General features: G+C 46.0%; 1 protein-coding gene across 2 annotated transcripts in view; it reads left to right on the forward strand.

Moving 5' to 3' along the window:
* Positions 1-2,400: 2,400 nt before the first annotated feature.
* LOC105470251 (solute carrier family 12 member 8) overlaps positions 2,401-23,640 on the forward strand; it is a 130,735-nt gene continuing 109,495 nt past the window's right edge. For both annotated transcript variants that reach the window (XR_011620306.1, XM_011722050.2), the window contains exons 1-2: positions 2,401-2,461; positions 3,725-3,819. Coding sequence is in view for 1 of the 2 variants with exons in the window: in XM_011722050.2 (XP_011720352.1) it covers positions 3,769-3,819 (51 nt within the window). In the remaining variant the exon portion in view is untranslated. The remainder of the gene's footprint in view (positions 2,462-3,724; positions 3,820-23,640) is intronic.

Raw genomic sequence — 23,640 nt, forward strand, 5'->3', positions numbered from 1 at the left:
TTTGCAAAGGGCAGGTTTCTCTAGCCTTAACACGAAGAAGAGAAACAAATATATTTGTTCCTGGGTTTAGAAGATGCTTATAAACTTTGAAGGGGACTTCTCATTTATTTAGAAAATGACGAGTGACAGGAAGTAGGTGGTTATAAAGCAAGAGGTGGATTTCCTTTTCTAATGTTTTTTAACTCAGGCTGATATGGAATTGAATGTAGATTCTTCAAAATTCATGTTGACTCTTAGAGGGAGGCTCATCGGAAGGTGACAGCCAAGAGGAAACCAGCTTGAGGCAAAAAAAAAAAAAAAAAAAAAAAAAAAAAGTGTGATGTGTGACCCACCAAAAATGAATAAGAAAAATGACTCTGCTGGTCATACTGATGGATCATGGAAATACAGTCAGCCCTTCATATCTGTGGATTTTATATTCGGTTAAAAAAAAAAAAAAGCATGGTTGCATCTATACTGAGCATGTACAAACTTTTCTTCTTGTCATTAGTCCCTAAACAATACAGTATAACAACGATTTACATAGGTTTTTTTTTGTTTGATTGATTTTTTTTAAGACAGGATCTCACTCTGTCACTCAGGCGTAATGTAGTGGTATGATCATGGCTCACTAAAGACTCAACATCCTGGGCTCAGGCAATCCTACCACCTCAGCCTCCCAAGTAACTGGGACTACAGGTATGCACCACCATGCCCAGCTAATTTTTAAAATTTCTTTTGTGGGGAAAAGAATAGGCTCTCACTATGTTGCCCAAGCTGGTCTCGAATTCCTGGGCTCATGCAATCCTCTTACCTTGGTCTCCCAAAGTGCTGGGATTACAGGTGTGAGCTACTGTGCCTGGCCTTGAATTAGGTATTGTAAGTAATCTGGAGATGACTTAAAGTATGTGGGAGGATGTGTGTAGGTTAAATGCAAATATTACATCATTTTATATCAGGGACTTAAGCATCTATGGATTTGGTATTGGTCGGGGAGCCTGCAGCTAATCCCCTGCAGATGCCAAGGGGTGACTGCATAATGGATTCCAGTAATATGACTGTGTTAACCTGTCTGCCTCTTCATCCTTTGTTCATAGATGGCTAATCTGTAATTTTGGGGGGGTCTTTTTTTCTGGCAGAGATGGGTTATTAAAAACTTCTTTGCTGGACATGAAATTCTGACACATGCTACAACATGGATGAACCTTGAGGACATTATGCTGAGTGAAGTAAGCCAGACACAAAAGGACAAGTATTGTATGATTCTACTTACATGAAATATACAAAATAGGTAAATCCATAGAGACAGGAAGTAGATGAAGGGAGTTATCTCTGAGGGTAGGCGAAACGGGAGTTAGTGCTTAGTGGGTACAGAGTTTCTACTGGGGACGATGAACGTTTTGGAAATAGCGGTGATGTCTGGACAATATTGTGAGTGTGATTAATGCCACTGAACTGTACACTTAAAATGGTAAAAATGGCAAATTTGATGTTCTATATCTTCACACACGTCTTTGCTGGAGCAGAAGCGAGAGGTTAGGTTCTGTCAGTGTTCCCATGGCTTAGCCTTCCCTTTTGTTTTTAAAAGAACAACCTCTATTTTTAGGGATTTTCACACAAAGGCTTGTGGGCGTGGGAAGTTCTCCCAGCTGCCCTCCTGTTTCTCAGAAGCCCACATGGAAGCCTCACAAGTTATTTAAGGTTTAGGAAATATGCCAGATTGGGAATGGAGATAATTTAATCTCTCTGTATGTTAATTTAGGTTTTTTTTTTCCTGCAACATGAGGCCCTGGAAACCTTACTTCACCCCTAGGAAAGGCAGTTCTGGGTCTTGCTGAAGGTGGTAAGGGTAATTCACCCCTATACAGCATGCCCAGAGCACTTTCCCGGCAAAAGCACTTCCACGCCCTCAGAGTCTGGGGTCACCTGATCACGCAGCCAGGAGCACATGGAGACCCCCGGTACCGGGGTCTCGGTCAGCTTGTCCAGATGCTTCTCGGCACCTGCCCCGGGTGTTGCGGGTTTCCCTGCACTCCGGGCTTACCCCGGGCTTTCTCAGTCCTGCGTGCAGTGCTCACAGCCATTCCTCAGGGCCGCACAGGGTAGGCTCCTGTCCCTAGCCCCTTGGTCCCGGGGCTGGGCACCTCCGCTGGTGGCACTGTCGAGGGGGGAGCGGCAGTGGCTGGTCACGTTGAGCCTGTGGGCTTGCGGTCCCTACTCCCTGTTTTCTCCCAGCCCTGCCCCTGCCCAGGTGAAAGTTCTTGTCCAGTTAGGCGCGAAGGCCCGACCCTTGCGGAGGGAAAGCCTCTGCACCGCCGCCTCTCCAGCTGGGCCCGAGACTCCCGGTGCTGGCGTGGCAGGGGTGCCCCCGCCGGGACAGGACAGCTGGGACCCGTGCAGCCGAGCCGGGGCAGCCACGTGGCGGCGGGGCGGGGCGGGGACCGGGCGGCCCGGCGCTGGGAGCTGGCTGTCCCGGGAGCAGGTGAGGGCGGAAGGGCTGTGGGGGGTGAAGCGGGTGGTCTCGGGACAGTTCCTCTCCCCGGCCCGCAGTTGGGAGCCAGGTCTGGGGTCACCTTTGCCCCCACCTCCCCGCCCAGGTGGATTCTCCCCTACCGCCGGTCACCCGCGCGCCGGCACACGGGCGTGGCCCCAGTACTCGGGGTGGGGGTTCGCGTCTGCGTGGGGTACCAAGGGGTCCGGGTCCCAGCGCGGCCCAGACGTGAGGGTGGGGGCTCCGCGGAGGAGCGGGCTCTGCGGGGCGGCGGGAAGGGCGGGTGGAAGCTTGGGGTCCCTTGCTCTGTGCGGCGCGGGCAGCCGGGGTCACGCGGGTGCTCTGACCCCTTACCTTTACCTGTCACGCGGCTTTTGGCAGGACTGCGGTCTACGAAGTCCCCCAGCCTTCCCAGCTTCCCACTGGGCTAACCCTGTTCCCCCAACCCTCCACTCTTAGTGCCCGGGCGCCTTCCCTCCTCGCCAGCGCTGGCTGCTGTCCTTAGTCGCCTTCTTCCCAGGATGACCAGCTCTACCCTTTCCTCTTGCTCTCGTCCTACCCCTTCCTCCTTCTTCCAAAAGGTCCTGAGCCCCGTCTACCTTGCAGCACTGTGCTGGGGAGAAGGGCCACACAGATCAGGGGTACAAACTCCCCCCTCCCCTCAAGGAAAGCCAGGTCCAGCACGAAGGGGTGGGTGCCTGGGGGTGGACTGAGGAGCTGCCCTAGTCCTGTCCAGCCTTTTCTCACCCACCCTCTTCACTCCCCTACCCTTCTCTGGCCCTGCTCCAGAAGGGCCCCAAGACAGCCTCCTCATGGCCGCTCTCCCCTCTGCTCAGCTACATTCACTCACCACCTGCAGCCAGGTCTAGTGAGTCATGGTGCCCTCCGCCTGGAGAGAGGGGTTCACGAGGCACCTGAGGGCAGGAGAGGAGTGTGACTCTGTGTCCTCAAGGCTGGGCAGCTGGGCTGTGACCCTCACATATTTAAGGAGCTCAGGGAAGAAGGAGAGAGCTGGGAGTGCCTGAGGCTTTAGGGCAGCAACGCTTGAGCACAGGTGGGCTCTGAAGGACCAGCAGGATCTACTTGGGTACCAAAAAGGTAACCCGGCCAAGTTTTCAGATGAGGCAGACAAGGCTTCTTCCCCGGCCAGGGCCTCGCCTGGTAGTTTGAACAATTCTAGTAGAGGGAAAGGATGGACAACAAGAGCAGAGGAGAGGAAGAGCCAGCCTGACCAAGGATGCTGTTACCTTCCAGAGCAGTCTCCCTGTCCAGATCACCAGGATCCCGTTTGCTGGAGAATGACCCAGATGTCCCAGGTGCAGGAGCTCTTCCACGAGGCAGCCCAGCAGGTAGGCTCTGGATGTGCTGGGTCTGTGATGGAGGCCTGTGAGCACCAGGATCCCCAGAGGGTGGGCTGGATGCAAACATTACAGTGCACTCTTTAGACGTAATTAACTCCAAAGTCTTTTTTGGTCATCCAGTTTAATGAGAAAATATAGCCAAAATATTATAGCCGTTATTAACTGTTGATGTACAGAAAACTTTTGGCATTATCTGTGGTGGATTTTGAATCCTGAGATCTCGCACAACTCCAAACCCCATCCTGAGACGCCTTCCATGGACAGTCACAGTGAGGACTCACATAATATGAACTCATTTTAATTCTGGATCAAACCAATGTAAGAAGGTAAATTTATTTCTGAAAAAAACTCTTATGTTCTGAAGCCAAAAGGATTTCTGGATGCCCTAGTGTTTGCTGTTTGTTTTTTTTTTTTTTTTCCTTTATCTTCTTCCTGCTGATCATTCGTTATAGCAAATATGCATTCTGTAGATATGGAATTGAAGTGGCTCTCCCCAGAAACAGAGAACTGGTCCCTGAAGAAATAATAATAATAATACTAATACACCATACTAAGGTGTTTATCCAGAAACTACGTGCACCCAGGGTCTTTGCCATCCATGATCACTCAACATGAATTTTTCCACTATCTCTTGGGCTTCTGCCCTGCTTTCTAGAGAGGGGCAGGAGGGTTTCCCAGCCTTATAACAGGGGAACAAGCCCCACCAGTGGGGAGAGAACCAACATGAAACAGAAACCCAGATGGAAAACGTGAGGCCCCAGGAATTCCCAAAGGAGACAAATAAGACATTCTGGACTCTCCCCTGTGAGAGCATCTGTTCCTCTCTCCCTGTTAAAAACCTTTGGTGTCTCCTCATGTGCACCACTCAAGGCTCAAACTCTCCAGCCTCAGCCCTACACAGTCTGACCCCGCCTGAGTCTCAAGTTGGGTTCCCCACGTCGTCTTCTTCCTGCCACACCTTCCAGCCAAACCACACCATTCCCCAAGGCTTATATCTTTCCCTTGATCTTTGCTGATGCTTCTTATCGACAATTTGTCATTGAAACCTTCACCCAAGGTAGGACCTGGTACTTAAGTGGACAGTAAACGTTAGTTGATTGACCACATGAACAAACAACAGAAAACTACAATGCAAGTTAAATTGTCCTCAGTGCCCTGAGAGAGTTGATTTCTAAAATGTAATGGATACAATGACCTCTGTGTTGCCTCCTTCTCTCTTAATATCTAAACATAGAAGGATTGGACACTGCCCAATGCCCAATTTTAAGGCCTTCAGTGTTCATGATCTAGAAATCCATCCTTTCTTTCTCTCTCCTTCCCCTGCACTGTCTTGTTAAGGATACCATTTCTTGATTGGATGATTCATACTCTCTTAACTTCTTTTTCCACATTGCTACTAAAGCGATTCTTTTATGAAGCATACATCTGTACATTTGACCCCTCTGCTTAAATTCCTTCAATAGCTTCTCACTGTCTTCAGAATTCAGCTCAGACTCCTCATCTTGGCCCCCAGGGCCCTCCGTGGTGGTTAACTCACCCCTCCTGCTCCACAGCATCCTGTGTCACTGCACTTACTAGGTAGCATTGAAATGAGCTGTTTCTTTTCTGTCTCCCTTAAGGCTGTGAACTTAAATTCAAGGGCATGTCTTATTTATTTTTGTATCCCCAATACCTGGCGTGGTGGGTTGTGTGTAGAAGATGCTCCATCAGTGTTGCTTCTACTGAACTGAACTCACCTGGCTAGGAATTGGGTGAGCTGCCATTTGCATTAAGTCTTAAAGTAATGGTGGAAGTGGAACATATGGTGGACTTGGGAAGCATATTCCAGGTGGGAGGGTGAGAAAATGATAATAGCTACCAATTAGTGGGCACTTACTGTATACTGAGCACTTAATATGCATTACCTCATTTATCTCCACTATAACATTCTGAAGTTGATATGATTATTTTGGTTTGACAGAAGAACTGTAGCACTGTAAAGCCAGGGACGTTTGATGCCAAGTCCCAAGCTTTCATCCTTTTTGCTATGTGCCTCCTGCTCCAAATGGTATAAGGAAAGCCACCCAGATGGTAAATCAAGGACCTCTGCGGGGGAACAGAGTAGGTTAGGTGGCTAACATGCTGGAAGCTGAACTCTAGGAGTGGCTGGCCCTCAAGAAATTTCCTGTGAACCTTTGAAAAATTGTATTCCAGTCTTGGGGATCAGAAATTCTGCTAGGAGATTTGGGGCCTGCAGAACACAAGATGAGGAGGCAGTGCCCAGTGGGAAGACAGGCTAGTGAGTGTCATGCCACCTTCAGTCTTGACCTGCTCTTCTCTTGGTCACGGTGATTAGAAAGTAGCTCACAGGAAGTTTGGCAAGGGTGGGGACACTTGGAAGTTAGGTGGAGGGTGAATGAATTAACTCTTGGTTTGCTTTAATCATTTTAGGACCAGATAGGGTAGCTCTCTCTCTCTCTCTCTCTCTCTCTCTCTCTCTCTCTCTCTCTCTCTCTGTGTGTGTGTGTGTGTGTGTGTGTGTGTGTGTGTGTGTGTGTAGACTGGTCAGTAATAAGTGAACCAGCTAGGAAGGAGCTGTAGATCTGAATGTTAATGGTGTGGTGGTTGAGGGGGCATGTGCTACCTGGGTCAAGTCCTGGCTCTAATGCTTTGTGACCTTGAACAAGTTTTGTAACCTCACTAAGCCTCCATTTCCTCACCTACAAAATGACTGCCCGGTGATTGAAACTACTGTAGAGATTGAAGACAATTAAAAGAGATAATTTGCATAAATATTTGGTATAGTGCTTGGTTCCTGGTCAGCATTCAGCTTATGTTATATAAATGGCTAATAATAAAACTAAGGTGGGGAGTATGTATTTAATCCAGGGGGTACTGGTATAAATAAGCAGAAGAATCCATTGGCAAATAAATGCATGACTCAGCACAGCTGAGTCAGACGGAAGACCTAAGGCAGGAGTCTCAAACCCAGAATCATACCTTGAACCAACACTAGAATGTGGGACATTGTTCTGGACAACCTGCTGGGTGGGCAGTCTATTGAGGATGGTGGGTGCTTTCTAGGCCTGGGTGAGTCTGGAGTGGTTTGGGAATATGAGTGTGTGTTTGGAGACCCACCGAGCTGCTGGCAGGCCAAGTCTTGTTCCAGGGGCCTCTGTCCGGAGGCACTTTGTGTGCTTTGGTGGTAGACTCAAACCTGGGTTCTGGGTTTCCCATTCTGACCATGCTGCTGGATAGGCTGGGCCCTTGGGCAAATTACCCACGGGTTCCCAGTCTATTTCCACAACTATGTGATGGGGTCAGTGGACCTGATTCTCAGGGTTTTTATGAGATTAAAGGAGATGCCATATGTGGAAGGGTCTGGGCCAGTGCCTCTCACATGACAAGCACTAAGTAAAATGCTCGTTTGATGATTGGATGAAGCCGATTGCACATGGAAACCCAGCGGAGTAGGCTGTGAAACCTGGGGCTTAAAAACTAAGAAAGAAACAGCCGGTGCAGAGGGAGGTGAACGGAAGGCTAACGAGCCATGATTGGGTGCTTGTCTCTGCCAGGTACTGGACAGAGAGAACTGTTGCAATCTGGTTGTTTCAGGAAGACTGAGTTGGCAGGAGAAAGCAGGTAGCCTGAGACAAAAACAGATGGCAAGCTGACAAGCTGTGTGGAGGTCTGAAGTCCAGCAGAATCTCATGCTCTTAGCGTCAGGAATAGGGAGAAAACTCGGTTTCATTTACCAGGTGTTTATTGAATGACAGTTCTTGCCAGAATCTCCAGCTCCTGCTGGAGATATTAAAACAAACACAAAACAACAGCAATCTCCTAGTTCTTATGGAACAAGAAGTGCCTGCAGCTAGACCGAGGCTTTTGTCTTCCTTCTCTCAGGGTTGGAGAGTCTCAATAGCAACTTAAAAGGGAAGCTGGCCTGAGAATAAGTCACCAAAAGCCAGTTTACCTAGTATACCAGATTCATGCTCTTTCTTCTGCATTCTGCTTTACCACAGAGACTTGAAGTGTGGCACTAGTGGGTCCATGTGGACCCTTTTCAAGGAGGTCTGCAGGCCAAAGTCTGGCTAATTGTTCTAGGAAAAAACCCGCTGCCGGCCGTGGGAGTAGGCTCCCCATCAGGACCATGGTGTCTGGCCCCAGCGCAGGAGGAGGAGTTTCCAGGTCGCTGAGGCCTGCCTGGGTTCTGACTCTGCTCCCTGTCTTCTTGTGCAGCGTCCCAGCTCTTTCCCTTCTGTGTCCTCTCCTCCCTTGCTGTCTCATGGTTTGGATCTGTGTCCTCACCAAATCTTATGTTTCATTGTAATCCCTAGTGTTGGAGGTAGGGCCTGGTGGGAGGTGATAGGATCCTGGGGGTGGTTTCTCTTGAATGGTTTAGCACCATTCCCTCGATGCTGTTCCGATAATGAGTGAGTTCTCATGAAATCTGGTTGTTTAAAAGTGTGCAGCACCTCCCAGGACCTCTTGCTCCTGCTCTGGCCGTGTAAGATGCCTGCCTCCCCTTTGCCTTCCACCGTGATTGAAAGTTTCCTGAGGCCTCCCTGGAAGCAGAAGCTGCTATGCTTCCTGTACAGCCTGTGGAACCATGAGCCAATTCAACCTCTTTTCTTGATAAATTACCAGTCTCAGGTATTTCTTTATAGCAATGCAAGTACGGACTAATACACACTTTTTCTCTGTCTTTTCCTCTTTAATTAGATGGCTTACCCGAGTTAGCTTGACGTGGTAAGATAGAGTCTGGTCAAGTTTTGGGGCAATGGTGAATAGGGAGGTGGCACCGGCAAGAGAGGCAGATAGAAACAGAACCAAACAATCAAGACACAGAGGAGTCCTCAGAGATCCTCTGGCCTAGTCCCTTTGCTTGCCGTGTCAAGAAGCAAGCCCAGAAACTTGAGTTCCAGCAGTAGTGGGTCCAGGAGGACACAAATGTTGAATGACTTGCCCAGAGCCACACACAAACAGTGGCAGAACCAGGTTAGAAGCAAGGCTACTGGCCCCAGAGCATAGCCCTGAGTTGACCCTGACACACCCAATTTTGAGTATGGGTGTCAGGCTTCATTACAAAAGCTTAGCTCTTATTTTCTGAGTGTTCATTAGCTAGTGTATGGTTAAGAACTGACTTTTATTTTTACGATGCATTTTTCAGGGCTTTTTATTTTTTTATTATTTTTTTTTTTGAGACGGAGTCTCGCTCTGTCGCCCAGGCTGGAGTGCACTGGCCGGATCTCAGCTCACTGCAAGCTCCGCCTCCCGGGTTTACGCCATTCTCCCGCCTCAGCCTCCCAAGTAGCTGGGACTACAGGCGCCCGCCACCTCGCCCGGCTAAGTTTTTGTATTTTTTTTTAGTAGAGACGGGGTTTCACCGTGTCAGCCAGGATGGTCTCGATCTCCTGACCTCATGATCCGCCCGTCTCGGCCTCCCAAAGTGCTGGGATTACAGGCTTGAGCCACCGCGCCCGGCCAAGCTTTTTAAACATCTTTAAAAAGCCATTATGCAAAGTGAGCCTCGGTAGCCACATGCCAGGTAATAACATATTGCTTTATTAGTAGATGTAGAGAAATGAATGCGGCTGAGGAGGAAGGAAAAGGGAACTTCAGACAAGACGGTCTTGTTAGCCCCTCTTTTTCTTCTTTAAACATATTTCTATCTCTTGAAGCCCCTCTTTTTAAGATGAGGACACTGGGGCCCAAATGGTTGGGTGGAAGAGCAGGACTCGCTTCTGGGATTCCTAGGGCCATGACCCCCTCACTATCCCAGGTTTTGTAGGGCATGAAGCTCATACCATTTTTATGGACTCTCTTTAGTAGAAAGGATACAAATTGCAAATAGAAAATTTGGCATAATCTTTGGAAGGGACCAAATGCCAAGTGATGCGTCCTGAGGCTTAAGCTGTTAGCTTCACCATAAAACCACCTCTGGCCAAGGGACAGAAGCAGCTTTACAGGCAGCAGAAGATAAGAGGCTAATGCTCCTGGAGTTGGAGAGAAATGGCAGATCCTGTTCTCAGGATTGAGATGCGGCACAAGTATTTCATGTGCACACTGACATCCTTTCCTCTCTTTCTCCTCCGTCTTTCCCACTTTCCATTTTATAGCCCCGTTGGTTACTTTGCCTGAAAATGACAGCTGGGCCCCAAATGCTGCATATTTGTAAAAAATAGAGTGGGGACATTTTCTGGATAAAAGTGTCCTACCTAGAAACTGGAGTGACAGTGTTCTTCACTGAAATGAGTTAGGCAGGGTTCTGTGACTCATTTGTACCTGCAGGCTTTTAACTTACAGAGGTGAGAACATGGAGAGGTCAATGTCACTGAAAGAAGATTTTTGTTACTTACCTTGCTTGAGAAAAGAGAATACACTATGCCACGCAGGGCCACAGGGGAAGCACTAGGGATGCTCAGGGGGCTGAAGACAGGAGTGAGGGGAATGCCCAGCCCAAAGCTTTTATTGGGTTTTTTTCAGGAGAGGAAAGGCAGGGCACGGTGAACAGCTTAGGATTGGCAGTTTGAACAATTCTAGTGGGCTCTGGGTTGTAGGGGTGGCCTCTGGTTGCCAGATGCGTGGCTCTGGAATGATTTGGATCAGGAGAAATCTTGGTGTGGTATGTGAGTTAGATGAGGAGGTGGTTTTTGGAGGTATAGACTCAGCATTGGTTATTTTGCTTAAGAAAGGTATGTTCATGGCTAAGCCTTTTGCTATCTCTGAGAATTGGCTAGGTCTGGGAGGGTCAGTCTTTCCTAGGCCAGCAAGATTTTAAAACATTTTGAAGTTGATATATAATAATTATACATATTTATGGGGTACATGTGATATTTTGGTACATATATACAATGTGTAATGATCAAATCAGGGTAATTGGGGTATCCATTGCCTCAAACATTGATCATTTCTTTGTTTTAGGAGCATTTCAAATCTACTCCTCTAGCTGTTTTGAAATATACAATAAGTTACTGTTAACTATAGTTACCTTACTGTGTTATAGAACACTATAACTTACTCTTTTTATCTAACTATACAGTTGTACCCATTAACCAACCTCTCTTTATCCCCCAATCCCCTTCCCACCCTCGGATAACCATCATTCTACTATTGACCTCCATGAAGTCAACTGTTTTAGCTTCCACATATGAGTGAGAACATGTGATATCTGTCTTTCTGTTCCTGGTTTATTTCACTTAACCTAATGACCTCCAGTTCCATCCATGTTGCTGACATGATGGGATTTCATTCGTTTTTATGGCTAAATAGTTTTCCATTGTATACATTTACCATATTTTCTTTGTCCATTCATCTTTTGATGGACACTTAGGTTGACTCCTTTTGCTATTGTGAATAGGGCTGCAATAATCATGGGGGTGCAGGCATCCCTTTGATATACTCATTTCCTTTTCTTTGGATAAGTATATACAGTGGGATTGCTGGATCATATGGTAGTTCTATTTTTAATTTTTAAGGAGCTTCCATATTGTTTTTTATAATGCCTGTAATAATTTACATTTTCACCAACAGTGCACAAGGGTTTCCTTTTCTCCGAAGCCTCACAAACACTTGTTATCTTACATTTTTTGGGTAATAGTCATTCTAACAGGTGTGAGGTGGTATCTCATTGTGTTTTTGATTTGCATTTCCCTGATAATTAGTGCTGTTGAGCATTTTTTCATATGCCTGTTGGCTATTTGTATGTCTTCTTCTTTTTTTTTTTTTTTTTGAGACAGAGTCTCGCTCTGTCGCCCAGGCTGGAGTGCAGTGGCCGCATCTCAGCTCACTGCAAGCTCCGCCTCCCAGGTCTACGCCATTCTCCTGCCTCAGCCTCCCGAGTAGCTGGGACTACAGGCGCCTGCCACCTCACCTGGCTAGTTTTTTGTATTTTTTAGTAGAGACGGGGTTTCACCGTATTAGCCAGGCTGGTCTCGATCTCCTGACCTTGTGATCCGCCCGTCTCGGCCTCCCAAAGTGCTGGGATTACAGGCTTGAGCCACCGCACCCGGCCTGTATGTCTTCTTTTGAGGAATGTCTATTTAGATGTTTTGATCACTTTTTAATGGGATTAGTCATTTTATGCTGTTGAGTTGTTTGAGTTCCTTATATGTTCTGGATATTAGTCCCTTGTTGCATGAATATCTTGAAAATATTTTATCCCATTCTACAGGTTGTCTTTTCACTCTATTTACTGTTTCCTTTGCTGTACAGAAATTTTTTAGATCAATATGATCCCATTTGTCTGTTTTTGTTTTTGTTGCCTGTGCTTTTGAAATCTTAGCCATAAAACCTTTTCCCAGATCAATGTCCCAAAGCATGCCCCCTATGTTTTCTTCTAGTAGTTTTATAGTTTGGATGTTACGTTTATGTCTTTAATCCATTTTGTGTTGCTTTTTGTATAGGTCGAGAGATGGGGGTCTAGTTTCGTTCTTCTGCATGTGGATATACAGTTTTCCTAATACCATTTATTGAAGAGGGTGTCCTTTCCCCAATGTATGTCCTTGGCATCTTTGTTGAAAATCAGTTGGCTGTAAATATGTGGATTTATTTCCAGATTCTCTATTCTGCTCCTTTGGTCTATGTGTCTGCTTCTATACCAATACCATGCTGTTTTGGTTACCATGGCTTTGTAGTATATTTTGAAGTTGGGTGGTGTGATGCTTTCAGCTTTGTTCTTTTTGCTCAGGATGACTTTGCCTATTCTGGCTCTTTTTTGTTGTTGTTCCATACAAATTCTAGGGTTTTTTTTTTTTTTTTTTCTATTTATGTGAAGAATGTCATTGGTATTTTGATAGGGATTGTATTGACTCTGTAGATTGCTTTGCATAGTATGGTCATTTTAACAACAGTAATTCTTCTCATTAATAATTCTAAGCATGGGATGTCTTTCCATTTGTTTGTGTCCTCTATTTCATCAGTGTTTTGTAGTTCTCATTGTAGAGGTTTTTCATGTCCTTGGTCAGCAAGATTTTTAAGTTGTCATAACATCATTAGATACAGATTAAAAAAAAAAAAAAAACATGGTTAATACATTCTGCCTAGCTATTAATAGAGGGATTAGGTAACTTCAAACCTTCTCACTGCCTTAAGGTAAATTTCATCCATAGTCAGATATAGACAAAATACTGCATTTGCCATCATTTAATCTTCTGGGCTTTGCAAGGAACACCTAGATGCTATGGTAATGCCTCTGAAGTACTATTCTTGTAATTTGAATAAGGTGCCATTAGGTGGTGCTTTTACTCTGGCCGCCTGGCCTCATTGAACACCCTAGCTTCCTGTAGGGGAGAGTAACTGAGTTTTAGCTTACTTTTTCATTCATTTTATACTTTCTCTGACCAAAATATCTCTCTTCAGAATAACAGTTAAAACATTAGACAGTTCTGTATTCCTAGAACATTATCAATTAATTGTAGTAGGATAAAGAGAAATATGCATATGGCTGGGCACGGTGGCTCACGCCTGTAATCTCAGCGCTTTGGGAGGCCGAGGCGAGCAGACCACCTGAAGTCAGGAGTTCAAAATTAGCCTGGCCACCATGGTGAAACCCCGTCTCTACAAAAATACAAAAAAAATTTAACCCGGTGTGGTGGCGGCTGCCTGTAATCCCAGCTACTCAGGAGGCTGAGGTGGGAGAATCACTTGAACCCGGGAGGTGGAGATTGCAGTGAGCTGAGATCAAACAACTGCACTCCAGCCTGGGTGACAGAGTGAGACTCCATCTCAAAAAAATAAAATTAAATTAAAAAGAAATACACATACTTCAGTATAATTCAATTCAGTATCTCTTTTTGCTCTTCAATAATTATCAAGTATAATCGAATTCCTAAATTGTTTCTTTCTGAATTTTAACACCTTAATCAAAGGGTGGGTGTGCTTGACATGAAAAGTCTTTAGAGGTAGTACCTAGCTTTGATGCTTCTTCTTCTTCTTATTTTTTTCAATCATGGCTTACTGCAGCCTCAACCTCCTGGGTCTGAGTAGCTGGGCCCACAGGTGCATGCCACCATGCCTGGCTATTTTTAAAATATTTTGTAGAGGCAGGGTTTTGCCATTTTGCCCAGGCTGGTCTCGAACTCTTGGGCTCAAGCAATCCTCCCACGGGCCTCCCAAAGTACTGAGATTACAGGTATCAGCCATCCACCCAGCTTTGATGCATTTCTAATACAATAATGCTTTAACATTTACCACTGCTTGGAAGAAAGGTCTTATTTACATTCCCTTTGTTTTGTGTTGTTTTGTTTTTAGAGACAGGGTGTCACTCTGTTACCCAGGCTGGGGTGCAGTGATGTGATCATAGCTCACTGCAGACTTAAACTCCTGGGACTCAAGGGATCCTCTCGTCTCAACCTCCCAAGTAGCTAGGACCACAGCACGTGCCACCATGTCTGGCAAATTTTTAAATTGTTGTAGAGATGGGGTCTCACTATGTTTCCCAGGCTGGTGATGAACTCCTTGCCTGGCCTCAAGTGATCTTCCCGCCTCAGCCTCTGAAAGCACTGGGATTACAAGTGTGAGCCACTGTGTCCAGCCTGTTTTTGATTTGCTGTGTGAATGTCTTCTTCCCCACATGAACAGCCAGAAAGAAAAAAAAAAGGGTAGTGTGGTAAAAATCACTCACCTGTGTAAAAATTCTAGCATGTTATTTTCCCAATCTGCGGATATCCTGTAAATAACATCACTGTCCCTGGTTACAGGCTTTAGGGGCTTACTGATTAACTTGAGGCAATGGTGGCCGAGCAACCCTCACTAAGCCAAAAATAGTTGCGTTCCTGCTCTGCCATGAGTCTCTGCATTCACAGAATTTAACTTAAAACAAAAAGCCATGACTCATTTTGAGTCACTTTCCTTTTTAATTTTAGGTAGTTATTAGTAACGAATAACACAAAGCAAAAACAAATTTAAAAACTTAAAGATACACAAAAAATGTTGAGGTAGGCATTGATTTTACAAAAGGATTCACCATCTTTAAGTGTTCCATTCATTCAATACATTTTAAAATGTGATTGAAATTACAGGAATCTTTTGGTGAATTCATCCACTGAATGAAATGACATATAGCCATAAATGGTATCCCTAACGCTAGGTCAGCCAAAAAACCCATTCTGGTTTAAACATATTTCTAATAATGTGGTAATTTTTTCTTTAAATATAAAATAAGTTAGTTGTTGTTGTTGTTTTTCTTTGAGACAGAGCCTCTTTCTGTTCCCAGCTGGAGTCCAGTGGCACGATCGTGGCTCACTGGAGCCTTAACCTCCCAGGCTCAGATGATCCTCCCACCTCAGCCTCCTGAATAGCTAGGACCGCAAGGGCACACCACCATGCCCAGCTTATTTTTTTGTATTTTTAGTAGAGACGGGGTTTCGCCATGTTGCCCAGGCTGTTCTCAAACTCCTGGACTCAAGTGATCCACCTGCCTGGGCCTCCCAAAGTGCTGGGATTCCTGGTGTGAGCCACTGTGCATGGTCTAGGGTTTTTATCATAGAAGTACTACATGCATGCAGTGAGAAGGATTCACACAATACCGCATGACATGAAACGAAAAGCCTTCTTCCCCTCTTCCTTCACTTCCATTCCCCAGTGGCAGTCATTGCTAATGGCTTCTGGTTTTCATGTCTTCTAATTTTTCTCATTGTAACTTTAAATAATATCCTTATACCTCAGTTTCTTAGGTTCCTAATTTGTTATCATTTTACTTCCTATTTCCCATATGAAATATAGGACATTGGCACACATACACTTCCTTCCATTTCTCTCATTTCATTTCCATTTTTTAATAGTTGCTTTATTATTTTTACATTGTCAAGGTTTATACCATTTTTTTCTGTAACTGTATTTTTGTGTTTATTATAGTTGGTTATAAAAATTTATTTTATTTTATTTTATTTTTTGAGACAAAGTCTTGCTCTGTTGCCCAGGCTGGAGTGCAGTGGCGTGAGCATAGTTCACTGCAGCCTCGAACTCCTGGGCTCAAGCAATCCTCCCACCTCAGCCTCCCAAGTAGCTGGGACTACAGGCATGTGCCACCACACCTGCCTTTTTTCTCTTCTGCAGAAAGTTTCTGATTATGTTGCCCAGGCTGGTCTCGAACTCCTGGCTTCAAGTGACCCTCCTGCCTTGGCTTCCTAAAGTGTTGGAATTACAGGCATGAGCCACTGCCCCAGGCCTACTATCTTAACTATTTTTATGTGTAGAGTTCAATGGTATTAAATACATTCATAATGTTTTGCAACCTATTTATTTATTTTGACAAAATTTTACATTTATAGAAAAGTTGTAATAATACAATAAAAAACCCCACATACTCTTGACTCAGTCGATTCGAATTGACCACTTGTTAACACTTTGCCTTTTTGCTTTATCATTAGACCATTCTCTCTATACATATGTATATATTTTCTCTAAACCGTATAAAAATGATTTGCAGACATCATGTCCTTTTATCCATGAATACTTCAGAGTCTATTTCCTAAGAACAAGAATCTTCTTTTACCTAACCACAATATCTGTTTCAGGATCAGGACATATAACATTCAAAAATCCTATTGTCAGCCGACCGAGGCGGCTCACGCCTGTAATCCCAGCACTTTGGGAGGCCGAGGCGGGCAGATCATGAGGTCAGGAGCACAAGACCATCCTGGCTAACACAGTGAAACCCCGTCTCTACTAAAAATACAAAAAATTAGCCAGGCGTGGTGGCATGTGCCTGTAGTCCCAGCTACTTGGGACGCTGAGGCAAGAGAATGGTGTGAACTTGGGAGGCGGAGCTTGCAGTGAACCAAGATCATGCCACTGCACTCCAGCCTGGGTGACAGAGCGAGACTCCATCTCAACAAAAAAAAAAAAATTCCTATTTTCTAATCCATAACTCTACATTAAAATTTTGCCAGTTATCCCACTAACATCCCCTAGCTTCTCCGCCAGACCTCCTTCCAGGATCCAATCCAGGATCATACATGACCCTTAGTTGTGATAATTTCTCTCTCTTTATTTTATTTTATTTGAGACAGAGTTTCACTCTTCTCGCCCAGGCTGGAGTTCAGTGGTGCGATCTTGGCTCACTGCAACCTCTGCTTCCCAGGTTCAAGCGATGCTTCTGCCTCAGGCTCCTGAGTAGCTGTAATTACAGACATCCACCATCACACTCAGCTAATTTTTGTATTTTTAGTAGAGATGGGGTTTCACCATATTGGCCAGGCTGGTTTCGAACTCCTGATCTCAGGTGATCACCCACCTCAGCCTCCCAAAGTGCTGGGATTACAGGCGTGAGCCACCACACCTGGCCAGTTGTGATAATCTCTTTAGTCTCTTTTAATCTGGAGCAGTCCCTTGGCCTTTCTTTGTGTTTTATGACCTTGACTTTTTTTTTTTTTTTTTTTTTAAGAACACATTTTGGTTATTTTGTAGACTGTCCTCAGGTTTTCTTATTTTTGTTTTTTGGTATTTTATAGGCAGAACTGGGGGTGATGTCCCTCAGTTTGGGGCATGATCTGTCACAGGTAGATTTAGGTTTTCTATTTTTGGTAGGAACACCACAGCAGTGATGGCGTGCTCTTCCCAGAACATCATAGTAGGAGCTACGTGATTTCCATTTGTCCCGTTGTTGGTGATGTTAACTTTGGCTATTTATTTAAGGTGGTGTCCACTAGGTTAATCCACTCTAAAGTTACTAATTTCTCTTTGTAGTTAATAAGTAATTTGTAGAGGATGCTTTGAGACTATAGAAATACCCTGTTCCTCATTAATCCTTCACTCACTAGCATTAGTATCCATTGATGATCCTTGGCAGAACTGGCTATTGCTGTGATGGCTGCAAAATGGTGATTTTCTAACCCCCTAATTCCTTCCATATGGATCAGTTGGCTTGTCACTGTAAGGAAGGGCTTTCTCTTCTTGCTGCCACACGGGAATGATACCTTGGCCAGGGCCACATCAACATGAAAGGGGATATGTTTGGGACTACAGCAATTCCAGTTGCTCTTCCAGCCCTCAGCCTCCAGGTCCACTCGGTGACAATGAGCAGAAATAAATATATTATGATTAGTCATGGCCAGGTAGGGTGGCTCACACCTGTAATCCCAGCACTTTGCGGGGCAGAGGCAGGAGGATCACTTGAGCCAGGATTTTGAGACCAGCCTGGGCAACAGTGCAAAACTGTCTCTACAAAACATATAAAAAAATTAGCTGGGCATGGTGATACACGCCTGTAATCCCAGATACTCAGGAGGCTGAGGCGGGAGGATTGCTTCAGCCTAGGCAGTTGAGGCTGCAGTGAGCCATGATCATACCACTGTACTCCAGCCTGAGTGACAGAGCAAGACCCTGTCTCAAAGAAAAAAAAAAAAAACAGTTAATTTATTTATTTATGTCCATATGGACTCAGATTCTTATTCTATTCCTTGAATATTCTATTGCTATTGTTTACTTTCAGGACCAAATTGTGCCAGATTTGGCTAGTGGGAGCCCCTTCAAGTGGGCTCTTGTGTCCTTTTGACACATCCTTGTCATTTTTTTTCTTTTTAGCACTTCCCTACTTTCTGGCACAAGATATTCCAGACTCATTTTGCACGTTCTCCGCTCTAGCCTTGAATTAGTAACTTCCGCAAGGAGCCCTGGCTCCTTAAAGTGAAGAATGATAGATCATTCTATCATTCTTAGAAATCCTTCATTCTAAGATAGATAGAAAGATCTATCATTCTTAGAAATCAGATCTGGGTGCTAGGTACGTTCATTGCCACTGGGATGTCTTGGCTTATAGTCACTTTTTTTTGTTTGTTTGTTTGAGACAAGGTCTCCTCTGCAGCCCCGGCTGGAGTACAGGAGCATGATTGTAGCTCACTGTGACCTTGAATTCCTAGGCTCAAGCAATCCTCTTGCCTCAGCCTCCTATGTAGCTAGGACTACAGGCACGCACCACCACACCTGGCTAATTTTTCTATTTTTTGTAGCGGTGTGGTCTCACTATGTTGCTCAGGCTGGTCTTAAACACCTGGCCTCAAGCAATTCTCCAGCCTCTGTCTCCCAAAGTGCTGGGATTACAGGTGTGAGCCACTGTGCCTGGCCTTATAGACACTTTAAGTGGGCAGAGGGAAGGAATGTAAATATAAATATGTACATTGATCTATCTGGGTCTCTGTATATTAAAAACCATAAATTCATACTAATACGTCTCCAATTCATCACTACGGGGGTTATTCTTCTCTTCTTTCCTTAGTTGGAATTCCTTCTCCAACCATGAGAAACTTCACTCCTATTCAATATATTTTGTTATTCGCTTACAATACACAGAAAGCAGATTTAGAATTGGTAATTCATACTCCTACAAATACTCACATTTTCGATCCGGCCTTTAATATTAATTGCAGTTGTTTTTATTTTAGACTGTGATACATAGTCAAAGTACTATGTTCATAAGTTACTCCGGTTAGTTCTTTTTCCACTTTAAGTATGGTTATGGCATTCATTGGAAATACAGCTAGGATAATTTGTAGCTCTTTGCATTCTATTTAGATTTTGAACTCTCATCTTTGTTGATTTAATTGTATTTGATGTTGAGTATGTAAAATATTAACATGATTCCCAAAATTTTAACTATATGGATGGGTCTCCTCACTCCATACGAATTCTTAAATGTATAGAATATTGGCTGATCCACTGAAGCACCTGGAAGAATAACCTTTTTGCAGCTGATGTTTCAGTGGTTCGCCTGTTACTAGGGGGAGGGGGCATTAGGGTCTATGTTGCTCCTCCTTGTGTTAAATCCAGGTGGACTTCCTTGCGGCAGCCCGAGTCCAGCAGGAAAAGCTCTGCCCTTTTGCCAAGGAGGTTGGGAAGGGCAGAGGAAGCCCTTGTTTAGGTGGCCTTGGCATGGCTGCTGTGGCGTTTTGTTGTTTGCCAGATGACATCAGGTGTCCAGAGCTCATCTCTGGACTCTGAGTTCTGAGGCTGCTGTGTGGGTCTGGGAGGCAGAACTTCGGCATCAATGTTGTCACAGCGTCTGACGGTCTTGCCACCTCGGATGCTGAGCCATGTGTGACCAGGTCATGCGCTTGTGAGAATCCCAGCCTTGAACAAGTGTGAAGATGCACAGGTATGGAGAAAAAAAAAACAGATTGAGTCTGTGGGAACGACTAGATTTTGACCACAGCTTTCATACCCGCTTGGTGGTAGAAGAGACCAACACAGCCACGAAGATCTCACATTCCTAGGAATGACTAAATCTATACAGACCAAGGGTGCTGCCCAGATCCTAATCCAGGGAAATAAGACCTTGATGGCTCCAAATGGATCCTTGCTTCCTTGGCTGCAGAGCCATTTCATTTCCAGCATCAGTCGCGTGGCAGAGCACTCACTGGAGGTCCATTCTGGAACTCCCACTACAGAACAGAAGGGATGGGCTCTCTTTCACTCAGAATGCCTGGGCTGGGCAGGGGTTAGAGACGCAGCTTTCAGGGCTGAGCTGTAGAGCAAGGATTCCACTTTAAACGTGAAGACAAGTTAGCAGGAGAAAACAGCAAATGCAGTCAAAAGACCTCTTTGTCTTCCTTCCAACTTCCCTGAAGAAATCCTCGTATGTATTTAAAATCCTCTGTTGTGTTTTGTGTTTACACAAGCTTTCACAACTATCATCTCATCTAAACTTTACAAACCCCTCCTGAGGCAGGCATGTAGCTGCACATATGGGCTGTAGCCCATGGAGCCCACGGCCATGCTGGCGCCCGGCCCAGCTCTCAATCCCTGTGGTCCAGCACATGGGGCCGGTTCAGAGGCAGGGGAAAGGAATGAGGCTCCTCAGTCTGCCCGTTGGATTGCAGTTCAGCAGCAGCTTGGGCATATTCTCTGATGTTTAATTAATAATCCAATAATTAACTTTGAGGAAGCCATCTGCTGGTTTGCATGTGTGTGTAATCCAGGTGGAACCAGTCTCTGCAGGTGCACTTGGAGAGAAAGGGGCAGGCCAGGTCTTGCTTTGACCTACCCCTGACCTGCATGGACAGAAGCAGAATTTCTCAACTGATTGCTTTTCCTCCAGCTCCCAGAAGGGAGAAAAGGTGTCATCTCACATTTCAAACGCGTTCATGAAGACTTAGCTGGTGACTGAGGCAAAAGGCCTCTGGGGCTGAGCTCATGTCACTGCCTCTGGCAGAACTTTCCAGCCTCTTACTCAGCTCTGCTTGCTGGATGCAGGATTGAGATACTTCCCACTCAGGTGCAACTTCCCCGCCTTTCTAGACAACCCCCTATCCCCCTCAACCTGCCCCCCACCTTGCTCAAGTATGGAGATTATTCACAGGAGAACGACTTCCCCTTCTGAACTAAAAACACCCACCAAGCAGTCATGGTTTTTCCAGCATGGGGCGCAGGCCCCCGGGCTCAGACGGACAGGAGTCTGGCTTCTTGTCCTGGGTGCTTGGGTAGGAAGACCCTAGCAAGGAGGAGCATGGCGGAGGGATCATCCTGGGCCAGGCGCCAAGTCGCCACACCGCTGGAACCTGTCAAGCTGGCCCTGCCAGGCCGAGGGTCTTCAGGGAGGAGAGGACTCTTGCCCTCAGGCATGTTTTATGCTGCCCTTTCTGAGGGACCGATTTGCCCCTTGCTTTTCTTTCTTTTTTTTTTTTTTTGAGATGGAGTCTGGCTCTGTCGCCCAGGCTGGAGTGCAGTGGCCGGATCTCAGCTCACTGCAAGCTCCGCCTCCTGGGTTTACGCCATTCTCCTGCCTCAGCCTCCCGAGTAGCTGGGACTACAGGCGCCCACCATCTCACCCGGCTAGTTTATTTTTTTGTGTTTTTTAGTAGAGGCGGGGTTTCACTGTGTTAGCCAGGATGGTCTCGATCTCCTGACCTCGTGATCCACCCGTCTCGGCCTCCCAAAGTGCTGGGATTACAGGCTTGAGCCACCGCGCCCGGCCGCCCCTTGCTTTTCTTATTTCCCTTATCCTCTATCTCTACTTCACAATAGACCCAGTGCTGAGTATAGGGGACATTCCATTTCCCCAGCCCATTATGTCTATGTAATAGGATGTTGAATGGGATGCATGTTATGCTGGAATTGATGACTGGGGCCCAAATCTGGGACACTAGGTCCTAAAGAGAGCAACCCATGGTTGGGACCAGACCTCTCTCCTGGTGTTTCACAAGAGAGCCTAGAACTGGCCTAACCTTCAGCAACCATCACCCCAGCCCTTCCATCCCCTCCTCCCCTGGGTGACAGAAATGACTGGGTGGTGGCACTCAGAGAATCTTAGCGTGGACTTTGCGGGAGGGCCTCTTTGGGGTGAGGCGTTCCTTCCTTCTGCCTTAGGGGAAGGAGTTGGGGATGCAGACTCAGGAGAATCCAGTACTTTGTGTGTATGTGGAGGGGAGCTGACGTTCTGTCTTCCTGTTGCATGTCTGCCCGTACTGCAGACTGTGGCCCTGCCCCTCAGCCTGTCAGAACAGGAGCTGAAGAGAACGGGAGAGCACGCAGGACAGAGCCAGAGCTCTCATGATGCAAGGGAGCCGCTTTGAGTTCTCCAGCCAGTCCTCTCCCGAGAGGCGAGCTCTGGGCACTAGCTAAAGTCTGAATGGCGTCACGAATGTGGCGAGGCTGGACAAGGCACCTGTGAGAAGAGCTGAGACACACAAGCTGCTACTTCTTTTTTTGAGACAGGGTCTCACTCTGTCACCCAGCCTGGAGTGCAGTGGTGAAATCTCGGCTCACAGCAACCTCCGCCTCCTGGGTTCAAGTGATTCTCATGCCTCAGCCTCCCGAGTAGCTGGGACTATAGGCAAGCACCACCACGCCTGGCTAATTTTTGTAATTTTTAGCAGAAATGGAGTTTCACCATGTTAACCAGGCTGGTCTCGAACTCCTAACCTCAAGTGATTCACCCACCTCTGCCTCCCAAAGTGCTAGGATTATGGTCGTGAGCCACTGTGCCCAGCTCCAAGTTGCTACTTCTATGCGGATGCCTGGGAGGCAGCGTGGCATCTGGGAGGGGGACTATTTGGTATTTTATTCTGGGGCTTTCCATCTCATCCTCTTCCCCTTTCTCTCTGTTTTGGTTTCTTCTTTTTCCTTCTTTCTCTCTCTTTTGCTGAGCTTCCGTAGTGTCTCTCTCTTTCTCCAAGAACATCAGGGTTACTCCCTTGGGGTCAAACCTACGCTCTTCCCACCCAGTCTCTGATGAGCAGACTGTGGGAAGACTTAGTTATAGTTTTTTGTCACATGGTGAGAAAAGGTAGGCACACACCCCTAAATATCCTGAAACAAGCTGCCGGGGCTCAGTCACCAAACCCATTTTAAGTCAGTTATATTTTCATTCTCTGGGTAAAGGGTTTCCTGAAGTTTCTACCTGCTCTAAGTTTCTACCCTTGAGGCTGATTCACTAGTCCAGTAAGATCAAGGAAATGAAAGGCTTTTCATATACCAGCAGGTAAACAAACGCATATGCAAACCAGCCTTCAGAGTAGGAAAATGAAGGCGCGCATGAAAGAGGAATAAGGTTTCTATCATCACAAAGGCATTCATGGGTAAGGCAGATGTATTTGCTGTTATGCAAAGTCCAGAGTGTTAGAATTTGAAACCTGAAAGACTTAAATTTAGGGGCAAAAAGGGCAAGTAATGTTTAGCTGAGTGTGGTGCAGGGAAAATCACAGATCTTGCAAGTGCTAGGGGAAGCCCTGGCTGTGAGAAGCCCTAGCTGTGAGATTGGGCTGTCAGGTTTCTTCTCTCAGCCTCTGTCTCCTCAGCCCTCAGCGGGGCCCCCTCCCTCCCTGCCTCACGGGGCTGCTGTGAGGAGCAGAGCAGAGGGCTCCTGATGGCACTCTCTATAGTATTAGTCTTTCT

This window comes from Macaca nemestrina, chromosome 2, assembly GCF_043159975.1.
Source record: "Macaca nemestrina isolate mMacNem1 chromosome 2, mMacNem.hap1, whole genome shotgun sequence".
Lineage (NCBI taxonomy): Eukaryota > Metazoa > Chordata > Mammalia > Primates > Cercopithecidae > Macaca > Macaca nemestrina.